This window comes from Pectinophora gossypiella, chromosome 15 (assembly GCF_024362695.1).
Source record: "Pectinophora gossypiella chromosome 15, ilPecGoss1.1, whole genome shotgun sequence".
NCBI lineage: Eukaryota > Metazoa > Arthropoda > Insecta > Lepidoptera > Gelechiidae > Pectinophora > Pectinophora gossypiella.
Genome location: NC_065418.1, coordinates 11,233,100 through 11,252,437, shown reverse-complemented (window position 1 = coordinate 11,252,437; position 19,338 = coordinate 11,233,100). Strand labels below are relative to the sequence as shown.

The 19,338-nt window shown below is 38.8% G+C and overlaps 1 protein-coding gene across 1 annotated transcript; it reads left to right on the top strand.

Annotated features, from left to right (window-relative positions):
• Nucleotides 1-16,733: 16,733 nt before the first annotated feature.
• Nucleotides 16,734-18,957, top strand: LOC126373478 (uncharacterized). The gene is made up of 3 exons (XM_050019635.1): nt 16,734-16,771; nt 17,077-18,791; nt 18,895-18,957. Exons 2-3 carry the CDS (start codon nt 17,259-17,261, stop codon nt 18,955-18,957), a joined length of 1,596 nt encoding a protein of 531 aa, XP_049875592.1. The 5' UTR covers nt 16,734-16,771; nt 17,077-17,258.
• The last annotated feature ends 381 nt before the right edge of the window (nt 18,958-19,338 follow it).

Genomic DNA, 19,338 nt, shown 5'->3' with positions numbered 1-19,338 from the left:
AATTAGCTCCAAAATCCTCAGCACACCTTTACCTCTTAATACAAAGGCTCAAAATATTTACCCCAAAAAGCAGAAATAGACTTAAAGTCTGCATTTTAAAAATTTCCACGAGAAATAGGTACAAGTATTTTACTCGGTTCTGCTTTTGAACCTCTACTATTGCTTCTAGATATAAATATTAAGATAATCCTAGCACGGAAGGTAGAATTCAACATTTCCCTTACTTCAGCATAGAATGTAGAACTTTTAAATTAGCTGAATTCTAGGACGACCAGTTTCTGAATTAGGTCAACTGGCTTCGGAGACCGTACTACCTTCTGTTACAATTTTCAACAGGTATTTAATTCCTGATTGAATCAGATGGTAATGTTAGGCGTTTTGATTACCAAAGAACTGTGCATCTACCAATATATACTATATGATCGAAAGTATGCATAAAAGCCAAAGACGTCGACGTCATATCGACTTCAGCTGTGAGCGTCGCATAACATAACATAAGCACGATTATATCCGAATTGGGAGAGGTACATCCATCGCAAGATGAACTAAGTACCCACGTTACACCTCTGTTAGACTAGCTTTCTGTTAGACCAACGTAGGTGGTGACCCGTATCGCCGTCTATAATTATCGGGCTCACTGTGCAGCTGTGTTAGTGGAAACTGCACTTAAGATAAATTATTAATACAACAACGGTGCTAATTCCTGCAGACGCCATCTAATTTTATTTTAAGTTATACCTGACATTTTCTTATCCATCGAAAAGGAAAGGGACGGGAAATCGACAAGCATAAAATTTATGTAACACACGTCAACTTTAAGCAGAAATCTAAAACAACCGTTTAAAAAAATTACATTGGCCAATGACCCGACATAATTATGTTGACAGCACACGTCAAACGGTTTGCATACCAGCGAGATACCTTTTTGATTCGCCCGGGTTATTCATTCACTTACTCATTCTTCCTAAAATTAAGAGCTGTCAATCATCCGTCCCTTTCCTTTTGGGCGGATAAGAAAAAGACAGGTGTAACTTGAAGTAAAATTAGGAGGTGTCTGCAGGAATCGGGGCCAACGTTTGACCAAGCCACCGAATGAGCTAATCAAGTGTGATAATCGAGTGAGATACAAAGGTTACTGAAAGCCAGCGCCCCTCATCTCAACGGATGTTAATGCGTCGTCCGTGATGGGCACCATTTACCGTTATTACACTTCTTCCACGAAATCTCTCTATCGCCACAGAAATGACTTTTGAAATAACTTATTTTGTCACCTTTAATATTTCTTTGGAGGTTCGTCGTGATTTTGTGAAGGTGTAGCTGATATTTGTTGGGCTGACATTTAGTTACGGAAATGAGGGGCGTGAGGAGTGCGATAAAGAATAAGTATTTTATTATTGTTTATAATTATTGCCAAAATATAAATAATAATACATTATTGCCAAAATAACCGCTTCCGTGGTCCAGTGGTTTGAGCGTTGGGCTCACGATCCGGAGGTCCCGGGTTCAAATCCCAGTGGGGACACATCACTAAAACCATTTTGTGATCCCTAGTTTGGTTATACAACATTACAGGCTGATCACCTGATTGTCCGAAAGAAAGATACGTTAAGTCGTTGGTCCCGGTTACTACTTACTGATGTAAATTAGTAGTCGTTACATGAGCCATGTCAGGGCTTTGGCGGCTCAATAGTAACCCTGACACACGATAGAAGAAGAAGATTGCCAAAATAACTTTTTGAGATTGTCATTTTGTTTGCATAGGACACAGAGATGTGTAAACGACGATATAGTGACTAAGATTGAGAAGGGAATGTTAAGTTGGTTTGGACACGTAGAGCGGATGAAAGAAGGGATTACGAAAGCGGTAGGTATATAAAGCGAAAGTTGATGACAGGGCTGGCAGAAGAAGACCTAGAAGGTCGTAGAAGTGTGTCAGGATCGAAGCAAATAGAATTCCGGTGGGAAATAAGCGTGTGTTTATAGGACGTATGTGCATAGGACACTGCAGGCTAAAGCACTCGATCTCCAGAAAAAGTAAGATGATTCCGTGCTACGGAAGGCACGTTAAGTCTCGGGCTGTTAGCCCAAACAGCTCCACCAGCCCGGTAATTATACTCCATACGAATGGAGGCCTGTGCTCAGCTATGGGACATAATATCTGGACTCTTTATGTATGTAATTTCACCAACAGAGTTTCAGGCTGGTAGAGTTTGTTTCGTGTTAATACGTCTATATAATTATTATGCCAGTGCTATCAAATTATAACAGGCCAGAACTAGCATAGTTAAATTCCAATTAAACCTGTAAGGTTTTACACTGAGTGTTAATATTAAAACACCCGTGTCGTTGTCCGCCTAATTATAGCCTTATAAAGCCCAAGGCAGACAGAGACAGAAGCGGAATGCTAGTGGAATTTTGTTTGACTTTATAAACTTTGTAGGAGCCGCGGCAACTCAGCCGGAAGCCGAATCGCACTGTGAGGTCGCAGGTTCGAAACCCAACACGAATCTTCTTCTTTTATCGTGTGGTTTATGAGGTGGATTACCAACCTCATCAGCCCTAGTGTCAGAGTTACTATTGAGCCGCCAAAGGCCCCTGACATGGCTCATGTAACGACTACTTACTTACATCAGTAAATAGTAAGGACTAACAGCTTAACGTGCCATCCGAAGCACGGATCATATTACTTTCGGACAATCAAGTGATCAGCCTGTAATGTCCTAAACAAAAAAGGGATCACAATGTGATTTTTGTGATATGTCCCCACCGGGATTTGAACCCGGGACCTCCGGATCGTGAGCCCAACGCTCAAACCACTGAACACGAATGATTTTCAAATTCATGTTTGGATCTTAAATGTTTGTCACGTGGTAAAGGAAAACATCTCATTGAAATGAGTTTCGGAGATATGTGGACTGGTTTTCCCTTCGCGGGTTAGAAGGTCAGATAGGCAATCGCTTATGTAAAAAGCCCGACCTGTCTAATCTTCATTTTTGTAAGCGAACCCAAAAAAATCGGGATAACGCTAGATGTTGTTAAGTTTGTATCTGTGCAAGTACTAAAACTCGAGTGTTCATACAAAAATCCACCGAAGTGGCGCGCGGCGTGTTGTCGTACAAACTCCCGCCATATAAAAAAAAAAAATTACCGTTGGCCGCTTTATTATATACTAGCGACCTCGGGTGCAATGCTGAAGAAAAAATGAAATTATTTACGACATCACATTAAAAACTTCAAAAATAACTGTATTTCTCAACTATTATAATTAACTATTATTATTATTTAATGGATGTTATTATACATATAAACTTTTCTCTTGAATCGCTCTATATATTAAAAAAAAAACTGCATCAAAATCTGTTGCGTAGTTTTAAAGATTTAAGCGTACATAGGGATATAGGGACAGAACAAGCGACTTTGTTTTATACTATGTCGTGAAGTGCGAGCGAAACACACAGTTCGCGTGCTCTCTCCTTTACTCCTTAGCGGGTCACGGATATTGACTAAAGAAAGACTCAGAGGGGGTGGGGTGAATCTCACCCGAGGCCCGATACGAATTGGAGCGGGGCGAAGAGTTACCGTTCTACGCGTTATATTGTAACCCTGTGCCGAGGTTTTTCTTGCAGCTTTATTTCCCCGGCTATACAGGTTGTGAGAAGCTGCAGTAGTTTTAGGCGGATGAGACGTTCGTTATGTAAAAATTGACGATTCAAAGTGTAACTATGTTACCTACTGAATAAAGATATTTTTGAATTTGAATTATTATTCTTTAATCTATATTCTGTTCCATGTTCGCCTCTGTGACTCTATGTGCGTCAGGATTTATCCACTTGTTAAGAGTGGCGTACGTTTTAAACTGCAAGCGAAAGAATTTTAAGTTATTTAAACTTAATAGTAGCGTTTAGTGCTGTTGTTTCTAAGAGAAGTTGTATAATTTAAAAATGGTGTTTTAAAGAAAAGGTTTTTAAGTTTTCCTTCCTTCTTATTTGAGTAGCAAGTGTAGCGTCTCAGATCATAAAAAATATGCTAAAGGTTATTATATAACTTATAGGCAAGTTATATAATAACCAACGATTCTATCCAATTAGGTATAATATATATATATATATATATATATATATATATATATATATATATATATATATATATATATATATATATATAATATACCGTATCTATTATATATAATAGGTAAGATACAATAAGATACTTTCACCCGAAATCCATATGGATTTAACTGATGATGATGATCTCCAACCGATTTCGGCCATGGCGACCACTATGACTCATAGTCGGCACGATACTGATGCGCCTGAAGATGGCTTATGTAGCTTATCTTTACAGTGAACTCCCGCGCACAGTAAGGGCATGTGAGCACACCGTTTTGGTAATTATAATGAATAGTGGTGTAACAACTATGCTACCAATCAACATGAAATTTTGCAATCATCAGATATACATAAACGGCTATAGGAAACATTTTAAGAAACAGATTAATTAAAAAAAAGGCCAGGCCAAGAGTACTACTCTGGCGAGCATGCATGAAGTCTTTGATGAGAGCGGAAGAAGCAAATGTGGTGCGTCAGGGTCGTGGTAAGTGCCATACCATATGTCCCTACCCCAACAACAAATAGGTTTATATTATATTTATGAAATATATATATACGTAATATATAATTTGTTTAAACGTGGTTTGTAGGTGTAGGTTAATATTTTGTTTTATATTAGTATAAGTAATTTCTAAATAATTTGTACGCGTATGTATGTCTATCTATATAATATTACTAGATGTCGCGTGGTTCGCTCGCAGCAAGCTGCTCGCGTGTCCTGTATTAGTTCGAAGCTTTGTATGGCGGCCATCTTGTTTTTTTTTACCGCGATAGAATTTGACCAAGACTTGAATAGGTCTCGTGAAATCAAAAAAGTTCTAGGTGCTATAGTTTTGCCAGGCCGTAGGGTGACCCCTGATGCGGAGCAGTTTTCCAAGATGACGTTCCGATCACAACCCAATACATCATTTTTACCTCAGAGACATTTTCTGGAAAAACAAAAATTTGTATGGCGGCCATCTTGTTTTTCCGCCATTTTGTTTTTTTTTTTTTTCACCGGTGATAAAATTTGACCAAGATTTAAATAGGTTTCGTGAAAACAAAAAAGTTCCAGGTGCGATAATTTCGCCAGGCCGTAGGGTGTATCCCTGATGCGGAGCAGTTTTCGAAAACCTGGAAGTATACCCGTACTCTACATGACGTTCCGATCAAAACCCTCATACATAATTTTTATCCCAGAGGCATTTTCAGGAAAAACTAAAAATTTGTATGGCGGCCATCTTGTTTCTCCGCCATTTTGTTTTTTTTTTACCCACAATAGAATTTGACCAAGATTTAAATAGGTTTCGTGAAAAAAATATTGTTCTAGGTGCGATAGTTTTGCCAGGCCTTAGGGTGTCTCCCTGATGCGGAGCAGTTTTCGAAGATCTAGCAGTATTTCCATACTCAACAAGACGTTCCGATTACACCTCCGTACACAGTTTTTACCCCCAAGACATTTTCTGGAAAAACAAAATTTTGTATGGCGGCCATCTTGTTTTTCCGCCATTTTGGTTTTTTTTCACCGGTGGTGGAATTTGACCAAGAATTAAATAGGTTTTGTGGAAAAAGAATCGTTCCAGGTGCGATAGTTGCGCCAGACGGTAGGGTGTCTCCCTGATGCGGAGCAGTTTTCCAAGATCTGGAAGTTTTCCCATACTCATCGGAATATCTTGATCACATCTCCCATACATCATATTTACCCCCCGGCGCTCCTTCTGGGAGAACAACCCTGTCAGTGAGTCAGTCAGTCAGTCAGTACATGGGTTTGTAGCTTTATATAATATTGTAGCTTTATTACTAGATGTCGCGTGGTTCGCTCGCAGCAAGCTGCTCGCGTGTCTTGTTTTACCGCCATTTTTTTACCGCGATAGAATTTGACCAAGACTAAAATAGGTCTCGTGAAATCAAAAAAGTTCTAGGTGCTATAGTTTTGCCAGGCCATAGGGTGTCTCCCTGATGCGGAGCAGTTTTCCAAGATGACGTTCCGATCACACCCCAATACATCATTTTTACCTCGTGAGACATTTTCTGGAAAAACAAAAATTTGTATGGCGGCCATCTTGTTTTTCGGCCATTTTGTTTTTTTTCACTGGCGATAAAATTTGACCAAGACTTTAAATAGGTTTCGTGAAAAAAATATTGCTCTAGGTTTTATAGTTTTGCCAGGCCGTAGGGTGTCTCCCTGATGCGGAGCAGTTTTTCAAGATCGAGCAGTACTGAAATACTCAACATGACGATCCGATCACATCCCTATACATCATTTTTACCCTCGAGGCATTTTCAGGAAAAACGAAAATTTTGTATGGCGGCCATCTTGTTTTTCCGCCATTTTGGTTTTTTTTCACCAGGGATTGGATTTGACCAAGATTTAAATATGTTTCGCGAAAGAAAAATTGCTCCAGGTTTTATAGTTTTGCCAGGCCGTAGGGTGTCTCCCTGATGCGGAGCAGATTTTGAAGATAGAGAAGTGTTTTCATACTCCACAAGACGTTCCGATTACAACCCCATACACAGTTTTTACCCCCGAAGCATTTTTTGAAAAAATAACATTTTGTATGGCGGCCATCTTGTTTTACCGCCATTTTGTTTTTTTTTCACCGGCGATTGGATTTGACCAAGATTTAAATAGGTTTTGCGAAAAAAAAATTGATCCAGGTCTAATAGTTGCGCCAGACTGTAGGGTGTCTCCCTGATGCGGAGCAGTTTTCCAAGATCTGGAAGTTTTCCCATACTCACCGGAAGATCTTGATTATACCCCCCATACATCATTTTTACCCCCCGAGGCTCCTTCTGGGAGAACAACTCTGTCAGTGAGTGAGTCAGTCAGTCAGTCAGTCAGTCAGTACATGGGTTTGTAGCTATATATAGTATTACTAGATGTCGCGTGGTTCGCTCGCAGCAAGCTGCTCGCGTGTCCTGTATTAGTTCGAAGCTTTGTATGGCGGCCATCTTGTTTTCGTGAAATCAAAAAAGTTCTAGGTGCTATAGTTTCGCCAGGCCGTAGGGTGTCTCCTTGATGCGGAGCAGTTTTCCAAGATGACGTTCCGATCACACCCCTATACATCGTTTTTACACCCGAGACATTTTCTGGAAAAACAAAAATTTGTATGGCGGCCATCTTGTTTTTCGGCCATTTTGTTTTTTTTTACCGGCGATAAAATTTGACCAAGATTTTATTAGGTTTGGTGAAAAAAGAATCGTTCCAGGAGCGATAGTTTTCCCAGGCCGTAGGGTGCCGCCCTGATGCGGAGCAGTTTTTGAAGGTCGGGAAGTATTTCCATACTCAGTATGACATTTTGATCTCATTCCTCTTACATCACATTCACCCCCGAGGCATTTTCGAGAAAAACGAAAATTTTGTAGGGCGGCCATCTTGATTTTCCGCCATTTTGATTTTTTTCACCGGTGATAAAATTTGACCAAGGTTTAAATACGTTGTGCGTAAAAAGAATTGTTCCAGGTGCGATAGTTTCGCCAGGCCGTAGGGTGTCTCCCTGATGCGGAGCAGCTTTCGAAGATCGAAAAGTATTTCCATACTCAGCATGATGTTTCGATCACATTCCTCATACATAATTTTTACCCCCGAGGCATTTTCGGGAAAAACGAAAATTTTGTATGGCGGCCATCTTGTTTTTCCGCCATTTTGATTTTTTTTCACCGACGATAAAATTTGACCAAGATTTAAGAAGGTTTCGTGAAAACAAAAAAGTTCCAGGTGCGATAGTTTCGCCAGGCCGTAGGGTGTTTCCCTGATGCGGAGCAGCTATCGAAAACCCAGACATATTTTCATACTCGACATGACGTTCCGATCACATTCCTATACATCATTTTTACCCCCGAGGCATTTTCATGAAAAACGAAAAATTTGTATGGCAGCCATCTTGTTTTTCCGCCATTTTGATTTTTTTTCACCGGCGATTGAATTTGACCAAGGTTTAACTATGTCTCGTGAAAACCAAAAAGTTCTAGGTGCTATAGTTTTGCCAGGCCGTAGGTTGTCTCCCTGATGCGGAGCAGGTTTCGAAGATTGAGAACATTTTCCTTACTCGACAAGACATTCGGATTACATTCCCATACACAGTTTTAACCCTAGATGCATTTTTTGAAAAAACAAAATTTTGTATGGCGGCCATCTTGTTTTTCCGCCATTTTGATTTTTTTTCACCGGCAATAAAATTTGACCAGGAATTAAATAGGTTTCGTGAAAAAAGAATCGTTCCAGGTGCGATAGTTTTGCCAGACGGTAGGGTGTCTCCCTGATGCGGAGCAGTTTTCCAAGATCTGGAAGTTTTCCCATACTCACCGGGAGGTCCAGATCACACCCCCCATACATCATTTTCACCCCCCGACGCTCCTTCTGGGAGAACAACCCTGTCAGTGAGTCAGTGAGTGAGTGAGTCAGTCAGTCAGTGGGTTTGTAGCTATATATAGTATAACTAGATTTCGCGTGGTTCGCTCGCAGCAAGCTGCTCGCGTGTCCTGTATTAGTTCGATGTTATGTATGGCGGCCATCTTGTTTTTCCGCCATTGTTTTACCGCGATAGAATTTGACCAATACTTAAATAGGTCTCGTGAAACCAAAAAAGTTCTAGGTGCTATAGTTTTGCCAGGCCGTAGGGTGTCACTCTGATGCGGAGCAGTTTTCCAAGATGACGTTCCGATCACACCCTTATACATCATTTTTACACCCGAGACATTTTCTGGAAAAACAAAAATTTATATGGCGGCCATCTTGTTTTTCCGCCATTTTATTTTTTTTTCACCCACAATAAAATTTGACCAAGATTAAAATAGGTTTTGCGGAAAAAGAATCGTTCCAGGTGCGATAGTTGCGCCAGGCCGTAGGGTGTCTCCCTGATGCGGAGCAGATTTCAAAGATCGAGAAGTATTTCTATACCCAACATGACGTTCCGATTACATCCCCATACATTGTTATTACCTCTAAGACATTTTTATGGAAAAACAAAATTTTGTATGGCGGCCATCTTGTTTTTCCGCCATTTTGATTTTTTTTCAACTTCGGTTAAATCTGACCAAGAATTAAATAGGTTTTGTGAAAAAAGAATCTTTTTAGGTGCGATAGTTTTGCCAGGCCGTGGGGTGTCTCCCTGATGAGGAGCAGTTTTTGAAGGTTGAGCAGTATTTAAATTCTCAACATGACGATCCGGTCACATTCCTATACATAATTTTTACCCCCGAGGCATTTTCAGGAAAAACGAAAAATTTGTATGGCGGCCATCTTGAATTTCCGCCATTTTGTTTTTTTTTTCAACGGCAATAAAATTTGACCAAGATTTTAATAGGATTGGTGGAAAAAATAATGTTCTAGGTGCGATAGTTTGGCCAGGCTGTAGGGTGTCTCCCTGATGCGGAGCAGTTTCTGAAGATCAAGAAGCATTTACATACTCAACATGACCTTTCGATTACGCCCCCATACATTGTTTTTGCCCCCGAGACATTTTCTGGAAAAACGAAAAATTTGTATGGCGGCCATCTTGTTTTTCGGCCATTTTGTTTTTTTTTCACCGGCGATAAAATTTGACCAAGATTTAAATAGGTTTCGTGAAATCAAAAATGTTCCAGGTGCAATTGTTTTGCCAGGCCGTAGGGTGTCTCCCTGATGCGGAGCAGATTTCAAAGATCGAGAAGTATTTCCATACTCAACATGATGTTTCGATCACATTCCTTATACATCATTTTTACCCCCGAGGCATTTTCGGGAAAAACAAAAATTTGTATGGCGGCCATCTTGTTTTTCGGCCATTTTGTTTTTTTTTCACTGGCGATAAAATTTGACCAAGACTTTAATAGGCTTCGTGAAAACAAAAAAGTTCCAGGTGCGATAGTTTCACCAGGCCGTAGTGTGTCTCCCTGATGCGGAGCAGTTTTCGAAGATTGAGAACATTTTCCGTATTCGACAAGACACTCCGATTACATTCCCATACACAGTTTTTACCCCCGAGACATTTTCTGAAAAAACAAAATTTTGTATGGCGGCCATCTTGTTTTTCCGCCATTTTGATTTTTTTTCACCGGCAATAAAATTTGACCAAGATTTAAATAGGTTTTGCGAAAAAAAATTTGATCCAGGTGCGATAGTTTTGCCAGACGGTAGGGTGTCTCCCTGATGCGGAGCAGTTTTCCAAGATCTGGAAGTTTTCCCATACTCACTGGGAGGTCCCGATCACACCCCCCATACATCATTTTCACCCCCCGACACTCCTTCTGGGAGAACAACTATGTCAGTCAGTCAGTCAGTCAATAGGTACATGGGTTTGTAGCTATATATAATATAATTATATAATATTATTATACGTTGAAAGTCTCTCTTGTCACGTGGGTCAGCTGGAAGAAATCTCTTTGTTTAGAGATAAGCTTGCCTGTACTATCTGTTTTCTTTGTATGTTTCTTGTGTCTGTTTTATTGTGTACAAATAAATAAATAAATAATAGGCGTTATTTTCTAAATGCATTAACATACATTTTAAAGTCGTAAGGCCGAATGTCCTTTTGAAATCCCTTCTCCTCCGGATTCTGACCAGTTCAGACGTGTAAAAAGTTAGCTCCTTATTACTATTTAAAATTATTTTCAAAAAAAAAATTTTTTTATATATATATTTTGTTATTTTTTTGTTCATCTTAGGACTTCGTATCAACAGTGGCTGCAAGTTGTCTTTGATTATTTGTGGCTCTGCCCACCCCATTTGGGATTACGGGCGTGAGTTTATGTATGTATGTATGTATGTTATTTTTTCTTGACCATGACTTTCTGGGGGTGGAGGCCTGGAGTCCTAAAACACAGGGTATCCTAGTTTAGGCTCCAGCCTCTACAAATATTGTATTTTTGTATGTATTTATGTATCCATGTGTTTTATTTTTTGTAGAGGAAATAAAGATTTTAGTTACTTACTTTACTTACTAAAATCCAAGCCCGATTGTTTAACTATTGTGTCTGGAAATCTCGGCCTTAGGAGGTTAAGGACACAAAAGTATTTGACGAGATAACCAAAGTACACGATGATTTTGAATGAAAAGCTTCATCATCTCCCTAGCATTATCCCAATTTTCAGGGGGTTTTCCCCTTTGGATGAAAAGCCTGTTTCCTATAAAATAAACCACTTGTCTAGACACAAAATTCGATGCGGCATTAATTAATTACGTTAACAAGTTGAAATTGTCGTCGTAACATTACCGTGGATCGTTCTACGATTATCCATTATTAGAACTATTAGAAGTGAACAACCCACAATTATACATTTTAGCCTTTGTATAATTTATTAGACACAGAACAGGACGGCGACCTCACTCAACATTCGGCTAAATATACGAGTAGTAGTGTAGGGAGCGCTGGTAATTTCAATGAAACCCCACACAAACAATTGAATGAACTGTATTACTTAGGATATTAATTTAATTACAAGATCCAAACATTGAGACGCGTTGGCTTGCTCGTGCTAGAGATGTGACTGACCATAAATGGTAGACTATTAGGTATGTCCCATACAGTAGACTAAAGTCCGATACACATTAGAGATAATAGATTTGCCGCAAATGGCATTGTCTACTTGACCGGGGGGAGCGCTAAGGGCTCTCACCCGGCACAACATTTAAGACAACAGGCCTGAGGATGCCTAGTTAGCGCGAACATAATCTCAGGGCGTCGTCTGACTGGTAAGAATAATTGAAAGAATGAATCGACCCTGGTGGGTCGATAGTGATAAGCACTGAATGAAGGAAACCGTCTACTACGCCGGCGGGGTGCTGAAGTGTTTGTTTGTTGTCGCGAGCTTATTCGCTGCCTCTTTGGCTAGAGTAATCGGGTCGTCGGGATCGTATATTACGTCCTTCGGACGCCGATACTTCTCAGTACCCGTTTCTAAGCGGGATGTATTCGGAAATCGCAACTTACAGGGGATTTGGGTGGTGCGGAGCAGAATCGGCAAAACTTTTTGAAGCTAATTTAAGCCACAGGGCAATCAATGGTAGGGAGGCCTAGGTCAAAGTGCAGATTTTCGTTGCGAAGGTATGGGCAACAACATTGAAAGTTTCTCACCCAGAAGTCAATTAATATACCTACTTAGGCTGTTATAATCTGTGTAGGTATAATATAACTGAATATATGTTCATTTAAACATCAATATAGAGAACAGATAATAAAAATAAAAGTTGAAAAACTAAAACCTATCGATCTAGAGGGCGCTACTGAGCGTAAACAAACAGCGAGCGACAACAAAATATTGTTAAAAATTGTTTAAAGTGTTAATTGTACAGTTATTTCGTTGAAGTTACATTTATAGTGTCACAAACTTGCTCTGAAAGTGGAGGTGTGAAGTTTCTCCTCAAATAACAGTGTAAAAAGTGAAATTATTAATGTGGTTTGTTGACTGGAATAATTTGAATATTTCTTTGAATCTGATCAAGAAACTACTATTTACATCAATATTCTTTCGATATCTATCTTATTAGACTGAGTACCTTTACATTTTGACTTAGAAATAGCAAGTGTCTGATAATAACCTAAAATATTACTGAATTATAAATACCGAATATAATATTTGACTAACAGCGCCATCTGTTGTTGAGTGGAAAAATTAAAATTCAGTAACAAATAATATTTCCTGCGCACCCTAGTGTGAAATACCGGTACTTACAGTTGCAAATAACTGGACAATAGAGGGCAGTAAAATAAAGCTTGGTCAACATGTCGAACTCCGATAAAAATAAATATGAAGTATGCACTGGGTGCAAAAATCAGTTACCAAAGAAACAATTTGTTCAATGCTCGGTCTGCGCAGATAAATATGACTTGGATTGTGCAAGTATAAGCTATAAACTCTTCAGCTTGATGGAACGGAAAGATAATTGGAAATGCCAAGGATGTCTGAAGAAAAGTAGCTCCGTACCACCAGTAATGACGGAAAGTGTGTATGAAGATGGCGATAGCAACATTACTTACCGGTCAAAAAACATACAACCAGTCCCTGTCATGAACAAGCCTGCCAGCACTGCTACGAAAAATTTGATTGATGTCGGACATATAGACAATGCTATTGTCGCCGAGCTAAAACTATTCATGATGGAGCTGATTCGAAACCAAACGGAAACTTTAAATCAAACTATTTCTACACTCAATAATACTATACAAGAGCAAAATAGTCGTATTCAAGAACTGGAAGCCAAAGTCGACCGACTAGAAAACAAGGAGAACGAAGACATCCCCATAAACATTACGGCAATTGAGAGTACTATATCACATCTTCAAGCTGAAATTTCCGAACGCGACCAAGCTCTTCTGTGTAATGATTTAGAAATAGCTGGCTGTCCAGAAACAAGAAACGAGAACTGCGTTCACCTAGTTCTTATTATCGCGAAGAAGATTGGAGTTGACCTTGATGAAAGGGACATCGTCAGCGTGGAGCGGGCTGGACCCGCTGTACCGAGACCAGCACTGCAAGATGGTACGCCTGCCCGCCCGCGACCGCTTGCCGTGCGACTGGCGCGTCGTGCTCCAAGAGACGCTATACTGAAGGTTGCACGTGTGAAGCGCAATCTTACTACTGAAGGTCTAAATCTACCCGGTCCCGCTGTCACCTTTTATATCAATGAGCGACTTACCAAGCACAATCGCATTTTATTCCAAAAGGCAAGGAAGCTAGCGGCAGAGAATAAATTCAAATATGTATGGACGCGTGAAGGAAAAATATTTGTTCGCCAGGAGAATGGAAAAGAGCGATACCGATTGCGTACTGATTCTGACCTACAAAAGGTTTTTGGGAAGCTTGAAATTTGATCTCAAATGTTATAGTGATATTTGGTTTAGTTTCATTGAACTGTTTAACTTAACTTTCATTTCAATTTTCATTTATTTTAATTGCTTTTTTAGTATTAGTAAGAGTACTCTTGTATACACACCATCACTATACACCCTAATCACACATACATGCACACACCTATACACACCCTCATACACATCTTCATACACACTTACATATTATTACTTCAATACGTTTTCTTACGTCATTATTTACATATCAACAACCATAAATGGCTAACACTAGTAGAAAATGTTTGAGATTAGGGTTATTAAACGCACAATCATTAAACACTGGACAGGACGAGCTCGCGGTGACTATTGATAATTACAAACCTGATATACTAGCTATCAATGAGACGTGGCTCCAAGAAGGCGAAGAGAATCTCGCACCAGCTTTGCAGGGTTACCGGCTTATACAAAAGGCCCGAAAAAGGCGGGGTGGTGGTGTCGGGTTCTATGTTGCGCAGGGAATATCTACTCGTATCCTACAGCATCCACCTTCCAACCTTGAACAGCTTTGGCTCCAAGTTCAACTGCCAGGAGCTACTCTAGCATTTGGCACCGCCTATAGAACGGAAAGGGTTAGCACAGGAGACGCTTTGGACTCCCTCAGCGAATCGATAAGTTCTATGGCACGCTGCAACTATACTTGTTTTGTAGGCGATCTTAATATGGATCTTACCAAGCTAGAATCGTCACGAGCGAAAGAACTACTTACTTTCTGCCACCAGCATAGTTTAGAACAGTTAGTTAATGAACCTACTAGAATAACTGATAAATCAGCAACGCTTATTGATGTAGTAATTACTGACAGTGCGTCACTTTGTAGAGATATTAAAGTTATACACAATAGGTCTCTGAGTGATCACGCAATGATTCTAGTAGATTTTGACATCAAAAAACCTAAATTTTTTAAACGAATCAAGTCCTTTCGATCTCTACGCACTATTAACTTGGACGAATTAACATCAGACCTTGGTTCAATTCCTTGGCAATCGATACACAGTTTAGAAGATGTTAATGAAATGGTTAACATTTTTGATTACTATACCTTAATGTTGTTTGAAAAACACGCGCCAATTAAAAATATAAAAATAAAAGATAGACCCAAACCGTGGATTACCGACCTATTAAAATTTATGATGAGTCTTCGTGATGATGCCTTAAAAAAAGCTCAAAAAACTAAAACAGATAGCTCGAAGAATTACTATCGCAGCCTTAGAAATCTCGTAACGGCAACCACAGAACGGGAAAGGAAAGCTTATTTTAATAATTTTATAAATAACAACTTAAAGAATACAAGTTTGCTATGGAAAAATATTAGGAATACCACTCTATTTGATGATCCATGTAAAATCTCGATTCCTGATAATTTAAACAATCCTGATAAAATACATGAATATTTTCTAGACTTACCGGTATGTAAACAACAAAATATAGGAAATAGTACTATGATAAAAACGCAATTTGAACACTCAGGTACATTTGAACTTAAATATACAACAGAATCAGAAGTAAGGAATATCATAAACAATATTAAAACAAAAGCAGTGGGACATGATTCGATAAACATTGACATGATTAAACTAACGCTAGATGTAACTCTTCCTACTATAACAGCTATAGTGAATAAGTCTATTGAAACTAAAGTGTTCCCGTCCTCTTGGAAGCGTGCACTTGTTAAACCAATTCCAAAGAAAAACACGGTGGAAGGCTTTAAAGACCTACGCCCAATTTCAATTCTGCCTGTATTGTCTAAAGTTTTAGAGAAAGTTGTACTAGCTCAGGTTCTTAAATATCTGGATAATAGTAAAATAATACCTAAATTTCAATCTGGGTTCCGCCGTGGGCATGGCACGGAAACTGCACTTCTCCATATAACAGACGATATAACTAAAGCTTCAGATGAGGGGTTAAGTAGTATCTTGATACTTCTTGATTACTCACGTGCATTTGACTGTCTTGATCCTAAAAAGCTATTAGCCAAACTGGAATACTACGGATTTTCAATAAATACATGTCAATGGTTTGAATCTTTCCTTACAGACAGAGAGCAAATGGTAGCCACAGAGGGAAAAGATGGAGAAGTGAAGTATTCCACACTCAAGACCATACAACGTGGGGTGCCACAAGGCTCTTTATTAAGTCCGGTTCTTTTTACGATTTTTACTTCTGATCTACCTTTTAACTTAGAGACCTGTAATTATCATTTATATGCTGATGATACACAAATATATTACTCATTTGAAGGGAAAAATACACGTCAAGCTGTAACTTTGATAAACGGGTTATTCTTAGTTAAGAGGTACTTTCAATGGCTAAGACAAAAAAATACTTTTTTTCCATACTAATTTCCAAATTAACCTATTTATTGATTTAAACTAAGTGTTTTCTTCTTGCTCACTCAAATTTATTACAGAATCGTATGTAGTTTAGTCACAATAAGTTCCAATATAAGAAAAAAGTCTCTCCCCTGGTCTGTCCCCAACCCGACTTTATTTGTAATCCAGTTATAATGAGTGCATTAAAATTCTACATTTACTTTATCATTGTTATATTTATACAGAACAATAACTTAGTCACAGTGTCTTATAAGTAAAATTACTTTTATTCTAACTTTTCATAAATAATATCGACGATGAAAGTTGTCCTTCGTATTTCGTGTCTCGTCCCCTGGCTATTTGTTTTCGTTTAAAAATCAATTTTGTTTAGCAAGTTTGTCAAAGTTGTGACCTTGAGTGCATAGAGTTTAACGTGAAGTTAGCAACAAGCGGCGCATAAGCCGACTGCGTAACCATTTTAACGGTCATTCTAGTCACGCCGCTCGCTGGGTGTAGAAGTGTTGAGTGAATGGAGTCTCTCCTCTGGTAAGTTTTATTTAGTAGTCATTCGTTAAAATATTAATATTTACTTAAATATTCACTATTAATAGTGCACACAATGTTATGTTTGGTTGTGAATTTTATCCGATAAACACTTTTACGGCTATTTTAGATATCAATCGAAAATGTATCTCCCCTGGCGTATTTCCCCTGGCTCTTTTGATGGCAGGGGAGATACTTAATGTCCAGGGGAGATACGTTTGTTTGCGTTTTCATGACTACTTCAAAATTTTTCTTTATTTAGTATTATGTATATCTTAGCTTTACAATGTAGTATGATTTTTTTACAGAAAAAATGGCGTCTAGAAAAAAAATGACGCGTGAAGAACGACTCGAAAAAAAAAGAATAGCAGAACGATTACGATACCAAAAAATTAAAAATGACAAAGATAAGTACGCTCAACAAAAAGTCAAGTAAAGGGAAAAATATGAAAAGAAGAAAGAAAAAGGAGTTATTAAGACAGTCAATCAAATGACCCCCAGAGAGCAGCGGAAGGCTAGAAAAGTTTGGAGAGAGAAAGCAAAAATTCGTAGACGTCGTTTAGCACTCCAAGATTTAAGCAATGCTCCTGAAACTCCACCATGTTCAGATAATGAAGACCCGCCGCAGCCCCCTCAAAATATAAATAGGCGAGCGCAGGCAGCACAGCAAAAATCAATTCGAGCAAGAAAAGCAAGAAACCTGATAATAAGAAAACAAGAGGCTGAAATAGCTCGACTTAAGTCTGCAGTCCAACGTTACAAGAAGCAAATGCAACGGATAAAAAAACCACCAATTATCACACCCAACACTAAAGTAAATTTACTTACATCAGCAGTAAGTGCAGCTGACAAAGAAACCATAAAGAAGAAACTGCTTTTCAGTGAAGTTATTACTCAACAACTTAATGAAAATTTTTCAAATATCGACACTGCCCAAGAAAAAAGAGTCTTCAGAAGAGTGTTAAGCGGGAAAATAGTAAAAAAATACAATGTGTTACCGGAAGAACTGAAAATAAAACCTTTGAGTAAAATAGACAACAAATTAAAACTGATGGATACAAAGCGCAGCTCAAAAAAACACAGTCAGAATTTGAAAACCTGCATAGTTAAATTTATGGAAGATGATTCGAGCAGTAGACTTTGTGCAGGTAAAAAAGACTTTATAACGAAGATGGGCGAGCGTAAGCAAAAGCGAGTTATGCTAGATACGTTATTCAACTTGCACAAACGTTTTCTGGAAAAGACACACATTCAAATATCTTATTCAGTGTTCTGCAAACTCCGACCATTTTGGGTCGTCCAACCACGCTGTGACAGTCGTAACACTTGCATGTGTGTTATACATAGCAATATAGATTTAATGCTGAAATCACTTTACAACGCTAAAATAATATCTGTGTCGAATTACGTGGACCTTCTAAACCAAGTTTGCTGCAACAGATTCAACGAAAAATGTTTATCCCGCGAGTGTAAGATGTGTTTAAACAAAGGTCTTCATTATAAAGAATTCGATAACTCTATTCAACTAGTTTACAGCAAGTGGCAAAGTGTACGCCAAGATATCGTGGATTTAAAAACTCGAAAACCTCGAACTGTAACGAAATGCGTTAAAAGCTCACTACAGATTCTACCAAGGGACTTGATTTTGGATTTGGAATCAAAGATGGCTAAGTTTTTGAATCACGAACGAAACATAGTGCACCAACATCAAACTATAAAAACAAAAAAAGAGTCCCTCACTGAGTCAGAAGCTCTTATACACGTGGATTTCAGTGAAAACTACCTAACAAAATACGCTGAAGAAGTACAATCCTTTCATTTCGGAGGATCGAGACAACAAATAAGTATGCACACTGTTGTAGTCTACACTAAAGAAGTCGAGCAAGAGCTAAAAAGCCAATGTTACTGCACATTATCACAAAATTTATCGCACTCACCTCCTGCAATTTGGGCGCATTTACAGCCCATACTGGACTGTCTGCCGGCTACTGTTACAACTTTACATTTCTTGAGCGATGGGCCAGTCACCCAATATCGTAATAAAATGATGTTCAAAGTTTTGGCAACGATGCTAGTAGATTTCTACTCTAATCTTGAAAATTTCACTTGGAATTTTCATGAAGCAGGACACGGTAAGGGAGCTCCTGACGGAGTGGGAGCTACTTGCAAGAGAACTGCAGATAGATTAGTTGCGAGTGGCACCGATATTTCATCAATAGATGACCTAGCTAAAGCCCTTGAGAAAAGCTGCCCGAATATTAAAATTTTTACCGTAGATGATGCAAACATATCTGAAAAAACAGCAAAATTAGGTTCTACTGAAGGTTTAAAGACTTTTTCAGGCACACTAAAGGTTCACCAGGTTACTGGTTGCGTTCTTATACCTAATTGCCTGATAATGAAAAGTTTGAGCTGCTTCTGTGACTCAGAGTTATGTCGTCATTTTCATTTGGGTACTTTGGATTATCGGCAAACACAACTTCGTCTACGTGTTGATGATATTTACGGAGCTAGCGATTCAGAAGATGAACCACTAATCAATTTCGCATCTCAAGAACGGAGGAAGAAGC